Below are 13,259 nucleotides of genomic sequence, written 5' to 3' on the forward strand. Positions count from 1 at the left end.
TTATTTTTTTCGTGAGTTAATTTTTTTTCGTGAGTTTTTTTTGTGAGTTTAAATATTTTTGATAAGTTTTAATTTTTTAGCGAGTTTCTGTTGTAGGTCACGTGGTGGGCCAGGTGATAGGTGGAAAAAAGCATTATATAGACGTAAACGCGCAACATGGCTGCTGCACTGAGAAATCTCCGCGACGGTTTTATAAAGGGATATTTTCATATAGGCTTCAGCTGCAAGGAGCTTTCTAGTTGTTTGCTGTTTGACCATGGAATTCAGCTTAGCGAAAGACAGATTAAAATAATTTTAGCAAAGCAAAGCCTCGGAAGACGGCGTTTCAGTGACTTCGATGACAAAATCAAAACAATTGATGACGAGCTTAAAGGAAGCGGTAGCATTGTCGGGTACCGAACTATGTGGCAGAAACTAATAGTTGACCATCAACTGTCTGTTAGCAAAGAATTTGTGAGGAACGCATTACTCATATTAGATCCGGATGGCGTGGAGAGACGCTCGAGAAACAGACTAAGACGACGGCAGTATCATGCTAAAGGGGCGAACTTCATTTGGCACCTGGATGGTTACGATAAGCTTAAACCTTACGGATTTTGTATACATGGCTGCATCGACGGTTACTCGAGAAGAATCTTTTGGCTAGAAGTTGGACGTACGAATAACCATCCGGGTGTCGTAGCAAGTTATTTTCTTGACTGTGTTGAAAGTGTAGGAGGGACGACAAGAATTGTCCGTGGAGATATGGGTACTGAGAATGGCAGAGTAGCTGCTATTCAGCGCTTTTTACGGGATGAGGCCGAAGATAGTTAGTCAGGAGAAAAAGTTTCCTTTATGGACGATCGGTTTCTAATCAGAGGATCGGGGCGTGGTGGGGACAATTAAGAAAGGGCTCATCTGAGTGGTGGATACAACATTTCAAGGATTTAAGAGACAGGGGTCTTTTTTGTGACGCGGATGCTGTACACGCAGTGTCTAAAGTTTTGTTACATGGGAGTGCTCCAACGCGAACTTCAAAGTGTAGCAAGACGGTGGAATATCCATCGTATTCGACCCTCAACAAGAAGCAACAGTTCCCCTCCTGGTCGACCCTGCTTTCTTTACCACTATTCCTAGATGACGGGAGGTCAAGAATGCAGGTTTAATGTTGACGCCGATGATTTAGATGTTGCCAGAGAACTTTGCTGCCAATGCCCCAAAATTCATCACCCGACTTTACTGAACTTGCTGAACATGAGGGAAGAAGGATTAAGAATGCAAGAAAATGGCAATGATGCACGAGCTTTGTATCTTACTCTTATCCACGAGATTGAAAGAATAATGTCACTTTCTGCTGTTTTCCAGTTTAAATCATTCCGCACAGACGCGAGTAATTTGTTGTACATTGTTACCGCAACCTATGGAAATAGACTATTCTTACTTTCTTCACTTAAGTAGGCCACATCGTTTTACTGATAGAAGATACTCCATTACATTTTGTCGGTATTTGCGTTCCAGTTGAACCCAAAAGTTTTTACACGTGGTTCTGATTGTGTTAGGAAAAATGTAAGACAAGCTTAACGCGATTTTATTCTTACTAAAATAAATGTTGTTACCACATGGAAACGCAGCGTTTGTTTCTTAAAATTCTTGTGCGGAACGAAGCATATTAGGGAGCAGATTAAAACACTTGCAATTTGGATGAAGGAGGTGACGGTCACCGTCTGATACCCCACACCCCCTCTGATTTTGAACACCTTACTTTTTTTTCTAAAAGTGCTGTGTAAAATCTGAGAGCATTAGATAAAATGATGGGAATTGTTTGATGTGGTTCTCGTCGAATTTAGTTTTATAACTAAGAGCTATTCAAAATATTCAAAATTTGTATTTGAATTTTTAATATATTTTTTCTAATTCTAGGTGGTAGGCTGCTGTCAACCCCCCCCCCCCCCCCCCCCACCCCTCCCTGACTTGGGTCTAGCCTGAGGGTACCTCTTTTTACCTTTTCCCTTAGCCTCTCTCCTAATTGCGCTCATAAAGAATTCAGACGGCGAACGTGAAACTTTCTAATTACGATTCAATCCAGAACAATACCTTGTAGGCCCACACGCTTGCTGATTTTTAATATTCATGCAAATGAAAATAAAGTGTTAACACTCTCACAAGAAATCCGACTAAATTTGGAAGTATGCTATGATTTTATTTACCTCACAAACATACAAAATAATGCTGCATATCTTTCAGAAAACAAAACATTGAAGAACGCTACGTACCAGGAAAAGCGTTTTTTTGATACAGTGTTCTTACCTTAAAGTGGCCCGCGGATAATTATTTCAAAGCTGCATTTCTGAAATAATTACCCACGGGCCACCTTAAATTCAACTGGTTAGTATTTTTCATAAATGATATACTGAAACATAGTTCAGGCAATAAGAATGCCCTCGTTTATCGACAATCAAAGACCCACTATGGCGTTCTCAACACAACAACTTATGGACCGTGAGTAAAAAACATATGTATCCTTCCAACTGTAACATGGTTATACTTCCATAACTGTAGCGCGTGGTCACGATTACGATGTTCTTTGAGGTAACCAAATGATTTGTCACTGCTTCATCGACAAAGGCATCCCCGCAACATCTTTCATTAATGTCAAATTGGCTTTCGAGAATCCCGTACATATGGTTTTCTGTTTATCACTAGACCTCTTTCTTTTCGAATACTGGCGCGTAGTCAGTTTCTCGGAAATGAGCCACCAATCATGTACGACGAATGCAACATCTAAATGAGAAACATAAAAATCTAACATTTCCTCACGCAGGTTCTATCTTTTCACAACCGCTCACAAACTCACGGAAAAAATAAAACTCACGAAAAAAAAATGAAACTCACGAAAAAAATAAAACTCATGAAAAATAATTAAAACTCACGAAAAAAAAAACTCACGAAAAAAAATAAAACTCACGAAAAGAAATTAAAACTCAAGAAAAAAAATTAAACTCACGAAAAAAAATAAAAAGACACGCAAAATTGAAAACTAGTCCTCACGACGCGAAAAGTATACCGCACGGAATAAAATTGCAGTAGGTTTTTCAAATGTCCCTTCCCGGGCTCCGTAGTCCCTAGAAAAATGCGCGTCCACAAGCGGCTGTTTTTACAGTATCTGTTAGTTTTTTTTTAGTACCGTTGAGCAAAGTAGGCGCATTGCTTGCGCGGCGTGATGCGGGAGCGAGATATGCAGTTGCTCAGGGAAGACATTCAGCAGAGATAAGCTACAAGCTAAGAGCGCTGTCCATACGGGCCTGTCATGCCAGTTGTGTTCAGTTTGATTTACCGGTTGTAAGTACTTTATTTTTTAAAACTAGCCTTTGGTTTAGGTTACCTTTCTCGTGATTTGACTATGTTTGTTATCACTTAAAAGTTATTATTTAATTTGTTAATAAATCCTTTTAGGTCCATGCCTTGCATCATGTATTCGTTCTCACGTTGCCTTTCGCTCGATCGTTTTCGTTTCATTCCATCTATTTTTGCCTACTTTTTGGCTGGTGTCAGAACCTGATAGTTTTGCTTTCAGTATTGCATTTGTTTCTACATTTTTAGTAACCGCACGGTAAATGTCAAGTTTCGACGGTTACACATTGATAAAATTTCCCTCTACACGGCCAGACCACAGTCTGAAAATCGGGTCCGTAAAAAGAAAACGGGATATTTATTTCAATAAAAATCCGTACTTATACTTTTGCTTCGAGTACAAAACATCACAATTTTTTTTTGATAGGGGAGACATATGGCCATAAACCGGAAGAGTGGACCTCATTTTGTCTCCAAACACCCTTTCTATAGACTATACCCCCACAAGGGAGACCATTTTGCCGTTAACGTGTGATGTTGGTGATCGGATCCAAAGGTCAATTCTGTTTTCGCGCCGAAACTTTTCAAATTTTGCCGCGAAAACCCCTTTGTCTGCCTTATATGGACATGTGGGCCCATGCGCAATGCTCTGGAACAACAAACACAATCCAACGCTGATACGAAAATTCCCGCGAAATAAATCTGACCAATCAGAGTCAAGTAAACTTACCTTTTCGCGCTGTGATTGGTTGGTTTTGTTCGACCGCGCGAATTTAATCTTTCCGTTTGGCGTCTTTCGAATCACAACCTCCAGAAGCTCCTACGTGTTCTACTCTTCGCTATCGTTTTACCTCGAAATTTTTAACTCCTTCACCATGCTCGGCCTAGATAACTACACAGTGAACGACCTCAACCAAGTCAATAATGCGCTGAAGAAAGTCACAACCGACAACGAAAAATCCGCCACCATAACCACGAGTTACAAAGAAGAGAATACAGTTCAAATGGTATGTAAAACGGCGAGAAATTCCAGCGAGGTTTTACTTCTATACGCCAGAAAGTATTTCCACTAACTTCTGTAAAGCAAGTCTGCGTTTTAGATTACTTAGATATGTAATTTCTTAAAATTTATCGAGGTTTTCCCGCTCGTAAATTCTGGCGCGCGAATGTTGAGGCAAACGATCTTGACTTAATTGAACTGTTTGATTTTTTTTTTCTAGGTATCGGACCGAAGTCCCCCTAAGAAAAGCCGTGCGAAGTCTCGATTCAACACAGAGGACGAACCCCTTCTCCGGGAAAACCCTCATCGATTTGTGATCCTTCCTATTCAATACACCGAGATCTGGCAGATGTACAAGAAAGCCGAGGCCTCTTTCTGGACTGCAGAGGAAGTAGATCTCTCCAAAGACTCGCATGACTTTGCCAAACTCAATGTATGTTTGAATGTGTTTATAATTCCTCAGAGTAGTTTGAGAAACTGCTACCCTAATTTCGATCCCAAGATTTCTTTTTGATTAATCAGGTATTTTACTTTAACCATTAAGAAAATAAGATCCCTGCCTTTGTTACTTATAGAATTGCTTATTTTGCTAGGTGCATTAACTTGGTATACCTCCTTTGTCTTTACTTACCACATTTTTTGTTCACTTTCCTAGGATCATGAGCGTATGTTTGTGTCGCATGTATTGGCATTCTTTGCGGCCAGCGATGGCATCGTCAATGAAAATCTTGTAGAGTGCTTCTGTCAAGAAGTACAGATTCCTGAGGCCAGGTGCTTCTACGGCTTCCAGATTGCTATTGAGGTATGAGGTCTGTCTGCCTCTATGGATTAGTGGAAAAAAACTGCCGTAAAACTTACATTTATAATACCACAGTCCCTTTTAAAGATTTCTATAAAGTTCATCTAAAGGATTTGTATGGTTATTTGTCCGTACTTGTCATGTTTATGCAAGCTCTACTGGACAATTTTGTTAACTCCTTAAGTATTTTTTATTGTGTGAAGCAAGGGCTTTAAGTTCTCATTGTTGCAGAACATCCACTCTGAGATGTACAGCCTTCTGATAGAGAGCCTGATCAAAGACAAGGCGGAAAAAGTCAATCTGTTCAATGCTATTGAGACAATGCCTTGTGTCATGAAGAAGGCGCACTGGGCTCTGAGCTGGATCAACCCCCAGAGAGCATCATTTGGCGAGAGGATTATCGCCTTTGCTGCCGTAGAGGGCATCTTCTTTTCTGGGTCCTTTGCTGCCATTTTCTGGCTGAAGAAGAGGTGAGGAGTCCTGTTTTTAAAAATGCAACCATAGTTATACTTTTCTTCTCCAAGTATTATTGAAGTCTACCTCCCTACAAGCCAATTTGAAAAAAAATACTATTCTACCTGACCTAAAAAGTACACTGTAATTGCCAAAAGCTAACTTGATGATGTGCAGTAATGTGTGAGCTTTTTATCATGGTTCCTGCCAGCCCTTTTCACAATTTTTAGGTCGTATTTTTCAAAGAGCAATTCAAGGCTAAAGATATTCTTAGAGTGGTTTCCAAAAACACGTGAAATATTTTTAGTTTATTTACAGTAGTACTAATACACGGTAATGTCTTTGTTCTCTTTTGTTCTGGCTTGACTATTACACTTATCGATACCGTAGGCCCAAATGGCTTCATTTTGGGTGAATTTTTTTTATTATGCCATTCGATGACGCAAGGCTTACTCTAGATGTTAGCAAAAAAATAACACCTAAATCTCAAATACTCCACAAGATATTCAAGAAAACTTGAATTCGAACGACTGTTGCGTTATTTTCGAAGGCGTCAATAATCCCATAATCCTGTTTATTTAGCTCAAAGTCCCGCGATCAACATCAGGGGAACTTAGTTTTACGGCTTTTCCCTCTAATTAGCATACAAGCGCGTCAGTATTATTATCGACATTCCTCCAGCACGTTTTATCCGAGATTATCCGTATTTATATCAACTTTATCAGCGTTTAGACTAAATTTTGCGTAGTTGTAAACTATCCCAAGATTTAGTAAGAATCCTTGGCTTCCTTCGAAGAAGGCTAACCGAGGAAGAAAGCCCAAAAAAGAGAAAAATCGCAGAGAGTTTGATGAGCAAGAACCGGAATCGCCTCGCTGAAAGTGACAAGGGTTCGTGGTTCGACCAGCCACAACCTTCAACAAGCGATCTCAAACTAAAAGGAGTGAACTATTCAAGCGCTGGAGAAAGTTCGAACAGCGTGTCCGAAAAAGAGAAAGGCATTGACGACGATTCCTTGTGGACCGTTGTGGATCGCACGATCTTAAACGATGAACTGCATGAACACGCCACATGTGTCCAAGATTAGATTTGAAGAAGAAGAGACACAAGGACTTGCTTCTAAGTGGTTCCTGAAATGTTCGAACGAGTGTTGTAATGGTGGGAGGTGCTTGGGTTGCGAATGATTGGAAGGGGTTATTCAGCTGCGCAGAAGCTTACGAGTGTCTTAAACCTCCAAGGTACGATTGGAAAAGCTCCGTGGGCATCGCACACAGATGCCCTCAAAAACGCTGCGAAAGAGCTTCTTGACGAAGAATTGAAAAACGCGGCCATCGAGGCGAAGCGTTTCAAACTTGAAATTATCAATCACATCCTCAAAGAAATTTCCAATAGATACACTGCTTTCAATATTTTAAAATATTTTGTGTTTTCCGTTAATTCATTGGAGATTGGTTTGTAATCAACCAGAAGTGAGCTTGTGACAATGCAGTTTTAACCCGTTACCATTTGGTAGCCTTGTTGATGTAGCCAGCATTTTAGAACAGTTTTTATTTCTTGTGTTGCTAGCTTGAATGATATGAGTGTATAATTCATTGTGGCTCAATTAATGTTCTAAATGACACTTAAACCCCTCTATTCCTTTGTAATTCTCAATTTTTTCTTTCCTTGTCTATCCTTTAGGGGACTTATGCCAGGTCTGACATTCTCAAATGAGCTTATCAGCAGAGATGAAGGCCTCCATTGCGACTTTGCCTGCTTGATGTACAAGTACCTAGTTAATAAGCCTAATGAGGAGACTGTTAGAGGAATCATCAAGGATGCTGTTGTCATCGAGCAGGAGTTCCTCACATCTGCTCTTCCTGTCAAGCTGATTGGCATGAACTGTGCCTTGATGAGACAGTATATTGAGTTTGTTGCAGATAGACTACTGGTTGCTCTCAATTGCCAAAAGGTACATTGTACATTTTGAGGGTCTCAGCGGCCTGAGTTCCCTGCTAGCAGAGGCCTCTTTTCTCTGTATTTCGCTGTGCTTGCTTTCGCGAGGAAAAGAGACCTCTGCCATGGGTCGAAACTGTTTTCGTTGCGCATGCGTGTGCGTTTCTAAACGACCAAGCTTGACGTGTCAAAACCCGTACATCGCGCGAAAGCTGTCAATATGCTAATATGCTTTGCATGGGTTTAGTCGCAAATTATGAATCAAACTCCAGTTAGTTTTCCTCTTCGAAAAAAGAAAACAACTGTTCAATATCAATCACCTAAAACGTCACTGAAAAGATTTAACAGCAAACGCAAAACCTGTATACGGAAGATTGACTCGTTAGTCAAAAGAGAGAAAATTCTGAATGAAGATAAGGCATTGAATGGCTACTTTTATAATTCGTCGCGTGATATTTCTACGGAGGACGCCGTTTCGAATGCGGGCTTATTATCCCGCAGCAGATATACGCTTCACGCATGCGCTAGTCGTTGTGGGCTCAAATAGTGGCCAGTAATTAATGAACGGAGCATGCGTTCTGGATCTCCCGTCCACGATCGTGGACGGCGGTTTGATCAAACGAACTTGCGACCCATGGCAGAGGTATCTTTTCCTCGCGAACTCCAGCCCAGCGAAATACAGAGAAAAGAGGACTCTGCTATCAGGAAACGGCCTGAGAAAAGCAATGATAAACTAGAATATCGTTGAATAATAGCATTATGTATTTGTTGCTGCATCTTGCTTTGTACATCTAATCATAATTATCTTTGTATTGTGTGTTTAGGTCTACAATGTTGAGAACCCCTTTGACTTCATGGAGAATATCTCTCTAGAGGGAAAGACAAACTTCTTTGAGAAACGTGTTGGGGAGTACCAGAAAAGTGGTGTCATGAGTGAGAAAGACTCACATAAGTTTAGTTTGGAGGATAAATTTTAGAATTGCATACAAGAATTGATCAACTAAAGGAATATGAATATATTTTTATCCATTTTCACACCCTTTGCAAATGAATTATCTATTTATTGGATATCACAGAGGACTTTTGTAATAATCTTTCTTCACTTCTTGTATATACATTTTCAGCTGTTCTTTCATGCTCTTCTTAATGTAAATAGTTTAACATATGTAAAAACTAATTATTTAGTTAGTGTTATATTATTTTTATTAAACCAATTTTAGCTATTATACTTTTCTTCTCCTAGTATTAAAGTCTACCTCCCTACAAGCCAATTTAAAAAAAAAACACTATTCTACCTGACCTAAAAAGTACACTGTATTTGCCTAAAGCTAACTTGATGATGTGCAGTAATGTGTGAGCTTTTTATCATGGTTCCTGCCAGCCCTTTTCACAATTTTTAGGTCATATTTTTTAAAGTGCAATTTAAGGCTAAAGATGTTCTTAGAGTGGTTTCCAAAAACACGTGAAATACTTTTTAGTTTATTTACAGTAGTACTAATACACGGTAATGTCTTTGTTCTGGCTTGACTATTACACTTAACGATACCGTAGACCCAAATGGCTTCATTTTGGGTGAAATTTTTTTATTATGCCATTCGATGACGCAAGGCTTACTCTAGATGTTAGCAAAAAAATAACACCTAAATCTTAAATACTTCTCAAGATAATTAAGAAAAACCGAATTCGAACGAGTTTTGCGTTATTTTCGAAGGCGTCAATAATCCCATAATCCTGTTTACTTAGCTCAAAGTCCCGCGATCAACATCAGGGGAACTTAGGTTTACGGCTTTTCCCTCTAATTAGCATACAAGCGCATCAGTATTATTATCGACATTCCTCCAGCACGTTTTATCACAGGCAGCCCAAGGCTACTGTCAGTGGTTTATAAAGGAATGTATGGGGGAATTTATGTTAGCCAAAAAATACTTTATCGTGAAAAATAAAACTTTAGACCATGTAATATTGAGTTTGAGTCTTCTTTTATTTCAATTTTGCCGATAGAATGTCAGTAGAGCGAGTTTGAAGCCCGCCAAGAATTGTGTTTCTCTCTCTGTATAAAAATAGGAAAGGCCGGGGACTCCATCGGCTAACGGCCACCACACAACCACTTCGAGGCCCGATAAAACTCGCAAAAATCAACAGCCGCCAATCCTGCACAAAAACACTTTGAAAACATACCTTAGCTTTCAATCGAACCGAGTCTCATGTCACAGATTTGCGAATTTCACTCGTATTTTTTACACTTTTTACCGTCGACTATCGAATTCACCATCTGTGACAACAGATCGTGTGCACTTTCTAACCGAGGGGCTCTAGGAACGAGGCACTGCTCGGAAATTCAAACTTCGAGCAGTCGTGAACTGTCGCGCCACCACCGTTGCAGGGAAAACTCACTCGGCGCGGTCGTTGTCGTACTGGACCCTTGTCCAGTCTTTCGGCCAAGATTTTGTATATGCGGGAACACGTGGCCGCTGTAAGCCACCCAAGCAGGTCCTACTACCAAATGCCGTCAAGACTCTAACTGGTAACACTGAGCTCATCCGAATCTTGAACAAGTTTGGACATGGCATTTCTTACACTCAGTTGGAAGAGAACGACACCGCACTGCTGAAAATGAAAGGGTGGTTCTTCCAGCTTCCCTCAAGCCACACGTGTTTACTTATCTTGCTTGGGACAACATTGACCGACTTGAAGAGACACTCACTGAAGCAGGGACATCTCATCGTGCTAATGGGATAGCAATTCAACCTAGAGTTTTTGGTCCAGATCCCCTACCCAAAAAACTAGCAGCAACTAAGAGGTCCAAACAAAGGGCACTGAGTTCAGATAATCACCGAGAGCCGACACTGTACGTTTCTGGGTCCCGTGTTGGCCCACACCCACTCCCGACAAGCAATGACTACATTCCATCTGCAGATGCTGCTGCGAGAAACTCCCGAATCAAGAACCTGCTGTGGATTCTTATGAGAAGAATTGACCCCGAACACCAGACGATCCCAGGATGGACAGGATTCAACATCTTAACAAGAGACCAAGAGACCCCAAGAGAAGATGTTGTGTAGTACCTCCCTACAATCAATGGTCCAGCGACAGACATGTCCACAGTCTTCGAAATACTATTGCAGTGGGAAGAGATTCGGAAGAAACTCTGCCTCAAGTCCATCATTGTTACTATGGATCAAGCCCTTTATGCTTGAGCATCAGAAATTGCATGGAAGGAAGAGCAGTTTTCGAACATTGTTCTGCGCATGGGTGTGTTTCACACGATTTGTAACGGATTGGCTATAATCGGCAAGCGTTTCGGAGATGGTGGCTGTAGTGTCTAACTTCCGGATGGAAAAGATTACACAGGATGATTGTCAACACAACGCTTTACTCGCTTAGTTTCCGCATGTACATAATCCAATATGGCGGTTTACTTTTACCTCGTACCCAGGCCTCGCCCGGCTACACAGCCTACCCACTCGAACACTACATCCCTCCAAAACAAAAACGCAAATGACACATCAGTTAACTGACTGCTAAGTGTCCAAGTTCTAATAATAATAATAATATTCTGAATAACGTTTGGTTTTGGTTCCCTAGTGGAACGCCGACATTTCAGTTCCGTTATTGGCTGAGGGTCAACTTCTCTCTCAGACTGCACAGCCTTCTCCGTTGAGACCTCCCTCCCAGAGTCTCCCGTTAATAAGTCGTGGTTTTCTAGACCCTCTGGGGTCACTGATTGTTGTGCAACAGCACCATTGTCTGTCAACAGCTCGGGCAGATTTACCTGATGTGTTGGTGCTTTCCTCAGGTACTTTGCATTCCTAACAGAGAGTTTGCCTGAGTTGACATTGACAACATCAAAGGCTCCATCCCCCTTCTGTCTTAAGATCACATGTCGATCTCCCAGATACCTTGGATCAAGTTTTGATCTGTTCATATTTGCCACAAACACGATGTCACCCACAGACAAGTCATGTGGTATAGCACCCCTTCTATTGTCAGCATAATCACGCATCTTTTGCTGATATTGTCCATACCGTTCCTAAAGATTCACCGTCTCTGTGTCCTGGACACAAGGAAGATTTGTCACAATCTCCCGGTTTAACAACAACTTTGCTGGCGTGACACCTGTCCTGGCATGGGGAGTCGCTCGATAAACCTGTAAGATGCCTGGCAGTGCATCCATCCATGATATTCCATCTATTTCTGCGGCTCTCAGTCCATGTCCTAGGTATCTATGAAATCGTTCAACCTGGCCATTAGCCTTAGGATAATAGGGAGATGAACGTGAGTGGGCAATGCCCTTCGATTTCAGAAAATCTTCAAATTCACCCGAAATAAATTGACTACCATTATCAGTCACAACTTCCTCTGAATTTCCAAATCGAGAGAAAATATCAACCAGAGCTTTGATGATACTCTTGGATGACACACTGTGTAGGATTACAGCCTCTGGCCACTTACTCTTATAATCCACAAGTGTCAAAATGTAAATCTGACCTGGAAATGGACCAACCAGATCCAAGGCACACTTGTCCCAGCACCGTTGTGGAAGAGGGGTTGATTGGACAGGTGTATCCTTCCTCAATGGTTGCAGGCGAACGCAAGTTTCGCAGTTCCGACAAAATTCCCCGACCTCTCCATCCATGTTATGCCAAAACAGACTTGCCCGTAATCTCTTTCGACCTGACAATTCCTTGGTGTGCGGCATGAGCCACATGAAGGGCCTTTCTACGCAATTTCTGAGGTACGTAAGCACGGCGCCCACGCCACAACACTCCCTGCGCATATGACAATTCATCCTTCATGTGAGCCCATCTCTTTGACTGTACTGTGGAGGTAGTCCATCCCGTATTTATGGACTCCACCACATCCTGCAGTTCGCTGTCTTCCTTTCCAGCTTCCGCAATTTCTTGAAGTGTCAGCAAATCCAGATCACATGCAACGTGACAGACATGTTCTTCTATAAAGTCACATGGCCCACAACTGGGGTTTGCCGGCAGTCGAGACCATCCATAAAAAAATAAAAAAATAAAATAAAGAATCCAAAGACGAGCTAGCAAGTACATGTTAGGACTCCCATTTAGATGCAGCCAAACATACAAAGAAAGACTTATTCAACTTAAATTATTGCCACTATCGTATTGGCACGAATATTTGGACATGTCATACTTTTATAAAATCATAAATGGGCTTGTCACAACTCGTCTAATCAGGTCCTTTGTCTGCGGTGCCCGATTGCAGGTGAGGAAGACAGATTTACATGAGCGCGGATCCTCTGGATCGTAAGTTATCGAAAGAGCATTTAAGTAGTAATTTAATAAAGCGCGCTTGAAAGAAGCATGGTCAGAGTAGCTAGAACTATTTAACAAATTAGTGAGAGTGTTCCATATTCTTGTACAACGGTTTAAATATGATTTTTGAAAAGCAGAAGTTTTGCATTTACGAGCGAAGAATTGTGGTGCGCTTGAGTTTGCAGATGATCTAGTAGGACGGACTGAGCGAACCTTGGGAACAATTGATGAAGATCGATGTATCTCGCCCTAGTACGTCCTCACCTAGGATACGCAACACAACTGTGGGCACCGCAGACAAAGGACCTGATTAGACGAGTTGAAATTGAGAAATCTGAGAAATTGAGGAATCTGCAACATTACTTGCCCCTGGCTCATATGATAACACAAAGTCATAGTTCTGAGCTCTCAATGCAATGCGCTCCAGCCTAATGGATTGTGATGCCTTAGTAAACACAGCCA

General features: G+C 41.2%; 2 protein-coding genes and 1 pseudogene across 2 annotated transcripts; 2 read left to right on the forward strand and 1 right to left on the reverse strand.

The window, feature by feature from the left end:
* LOC125561861 lies at positions 1 to 1,805 on the forward strand (annotated as a pseudogene).
* A 2,300-nt stretch (positions 1,806 to 4,105) lies between these two features.
* On the forward strand, positions 4,106 to 8,741 carry LOC5513935 (ribonucleoside-diphosphate reductase subunit M2 B). The gene is made up of 6 exons (XM_048726539.1): positions 4,106 to 4,337; positions 4,551 to 4,763; positions 4,986 to 5,132; positions 5,361 to 5,599; positions 7,261 to 7,531; positions 8,340 to 8,741. The coding sequence occupies exons 1-6, from the start codon at positions 4,206 to 4,208 to the stop codon at positions 8,490 to 8,492; spliced, it is 1,155 nt and encodes a 384-aa protein (XP_048582496.1). The 5' UTR covers positions 4,106 to 4,205; the 3' UTR covers positions 8,493 to 8,741.
* A 2,804-nt stretch (positions 8,742 to 11,545) lies between these two features.
* LOC125561899 (uncharacterized protein K02A2.6-like) lies at positions 11,546 to 12,304 on the reverse strand. Its single transcript, XM_048726699.1, has one exon. The coding sequence runs from the start codon at positions 12,302 to 12,304 to the stop codon at positions 11,546 to 11,548; it is 759 nt and encodes a 252-aa protein (XP_048582656.1).
* Between the last annotated feature and the right edge of the window lie 955 nt (positions 12,305 to 13,259).

This window comes from Nematostella vectensis, chromosome 4, assembly GCF_932526225.1.
Source record: "Nematostella vectensis chromosome 4, jaNemVect1.1, whole genome shotgun sequence".
Classification (NCBI taxonomy): domain Eukaryota; kingdom Metazoa; phylum Cnidaria; class Anthozoa; order Actiniaria; family Edwardsiidae; genus Nematostella; species Nematostella vectensis.

Bases quoted from the DNA above. Each gene is read 5' to 3' on its own strand.
- LOC5513935 (XM_048726539.1), top strand. From the start codon at position 4,206: ATGCTCGGCCTAGATAACTACACAGTGAACGACCTCAACCAAGTCAAT. The intron at 4,338-4,550 runs GTATGTAAAACG...TTTTTTTTCTAG, and splicing joins AAGAGAATACAGTTCAAATG to GTATCGGACCGAAGTCCCCC. The intron at 7,532-8,339 runs GTACATTGTACA...TTGTGTGTTTAG, and splicing joins TTGCTCTCAATTGCCAAAAG to GTCTACAATGTTGAGAACCC.
- LOC125561899 (XM_048726699.1), bottom strand. From the start codon at position 12,304: ATGAATTGTCATATGCGCAGGGAGTGTTGTGGCGTGGGCGCCGTGCTT.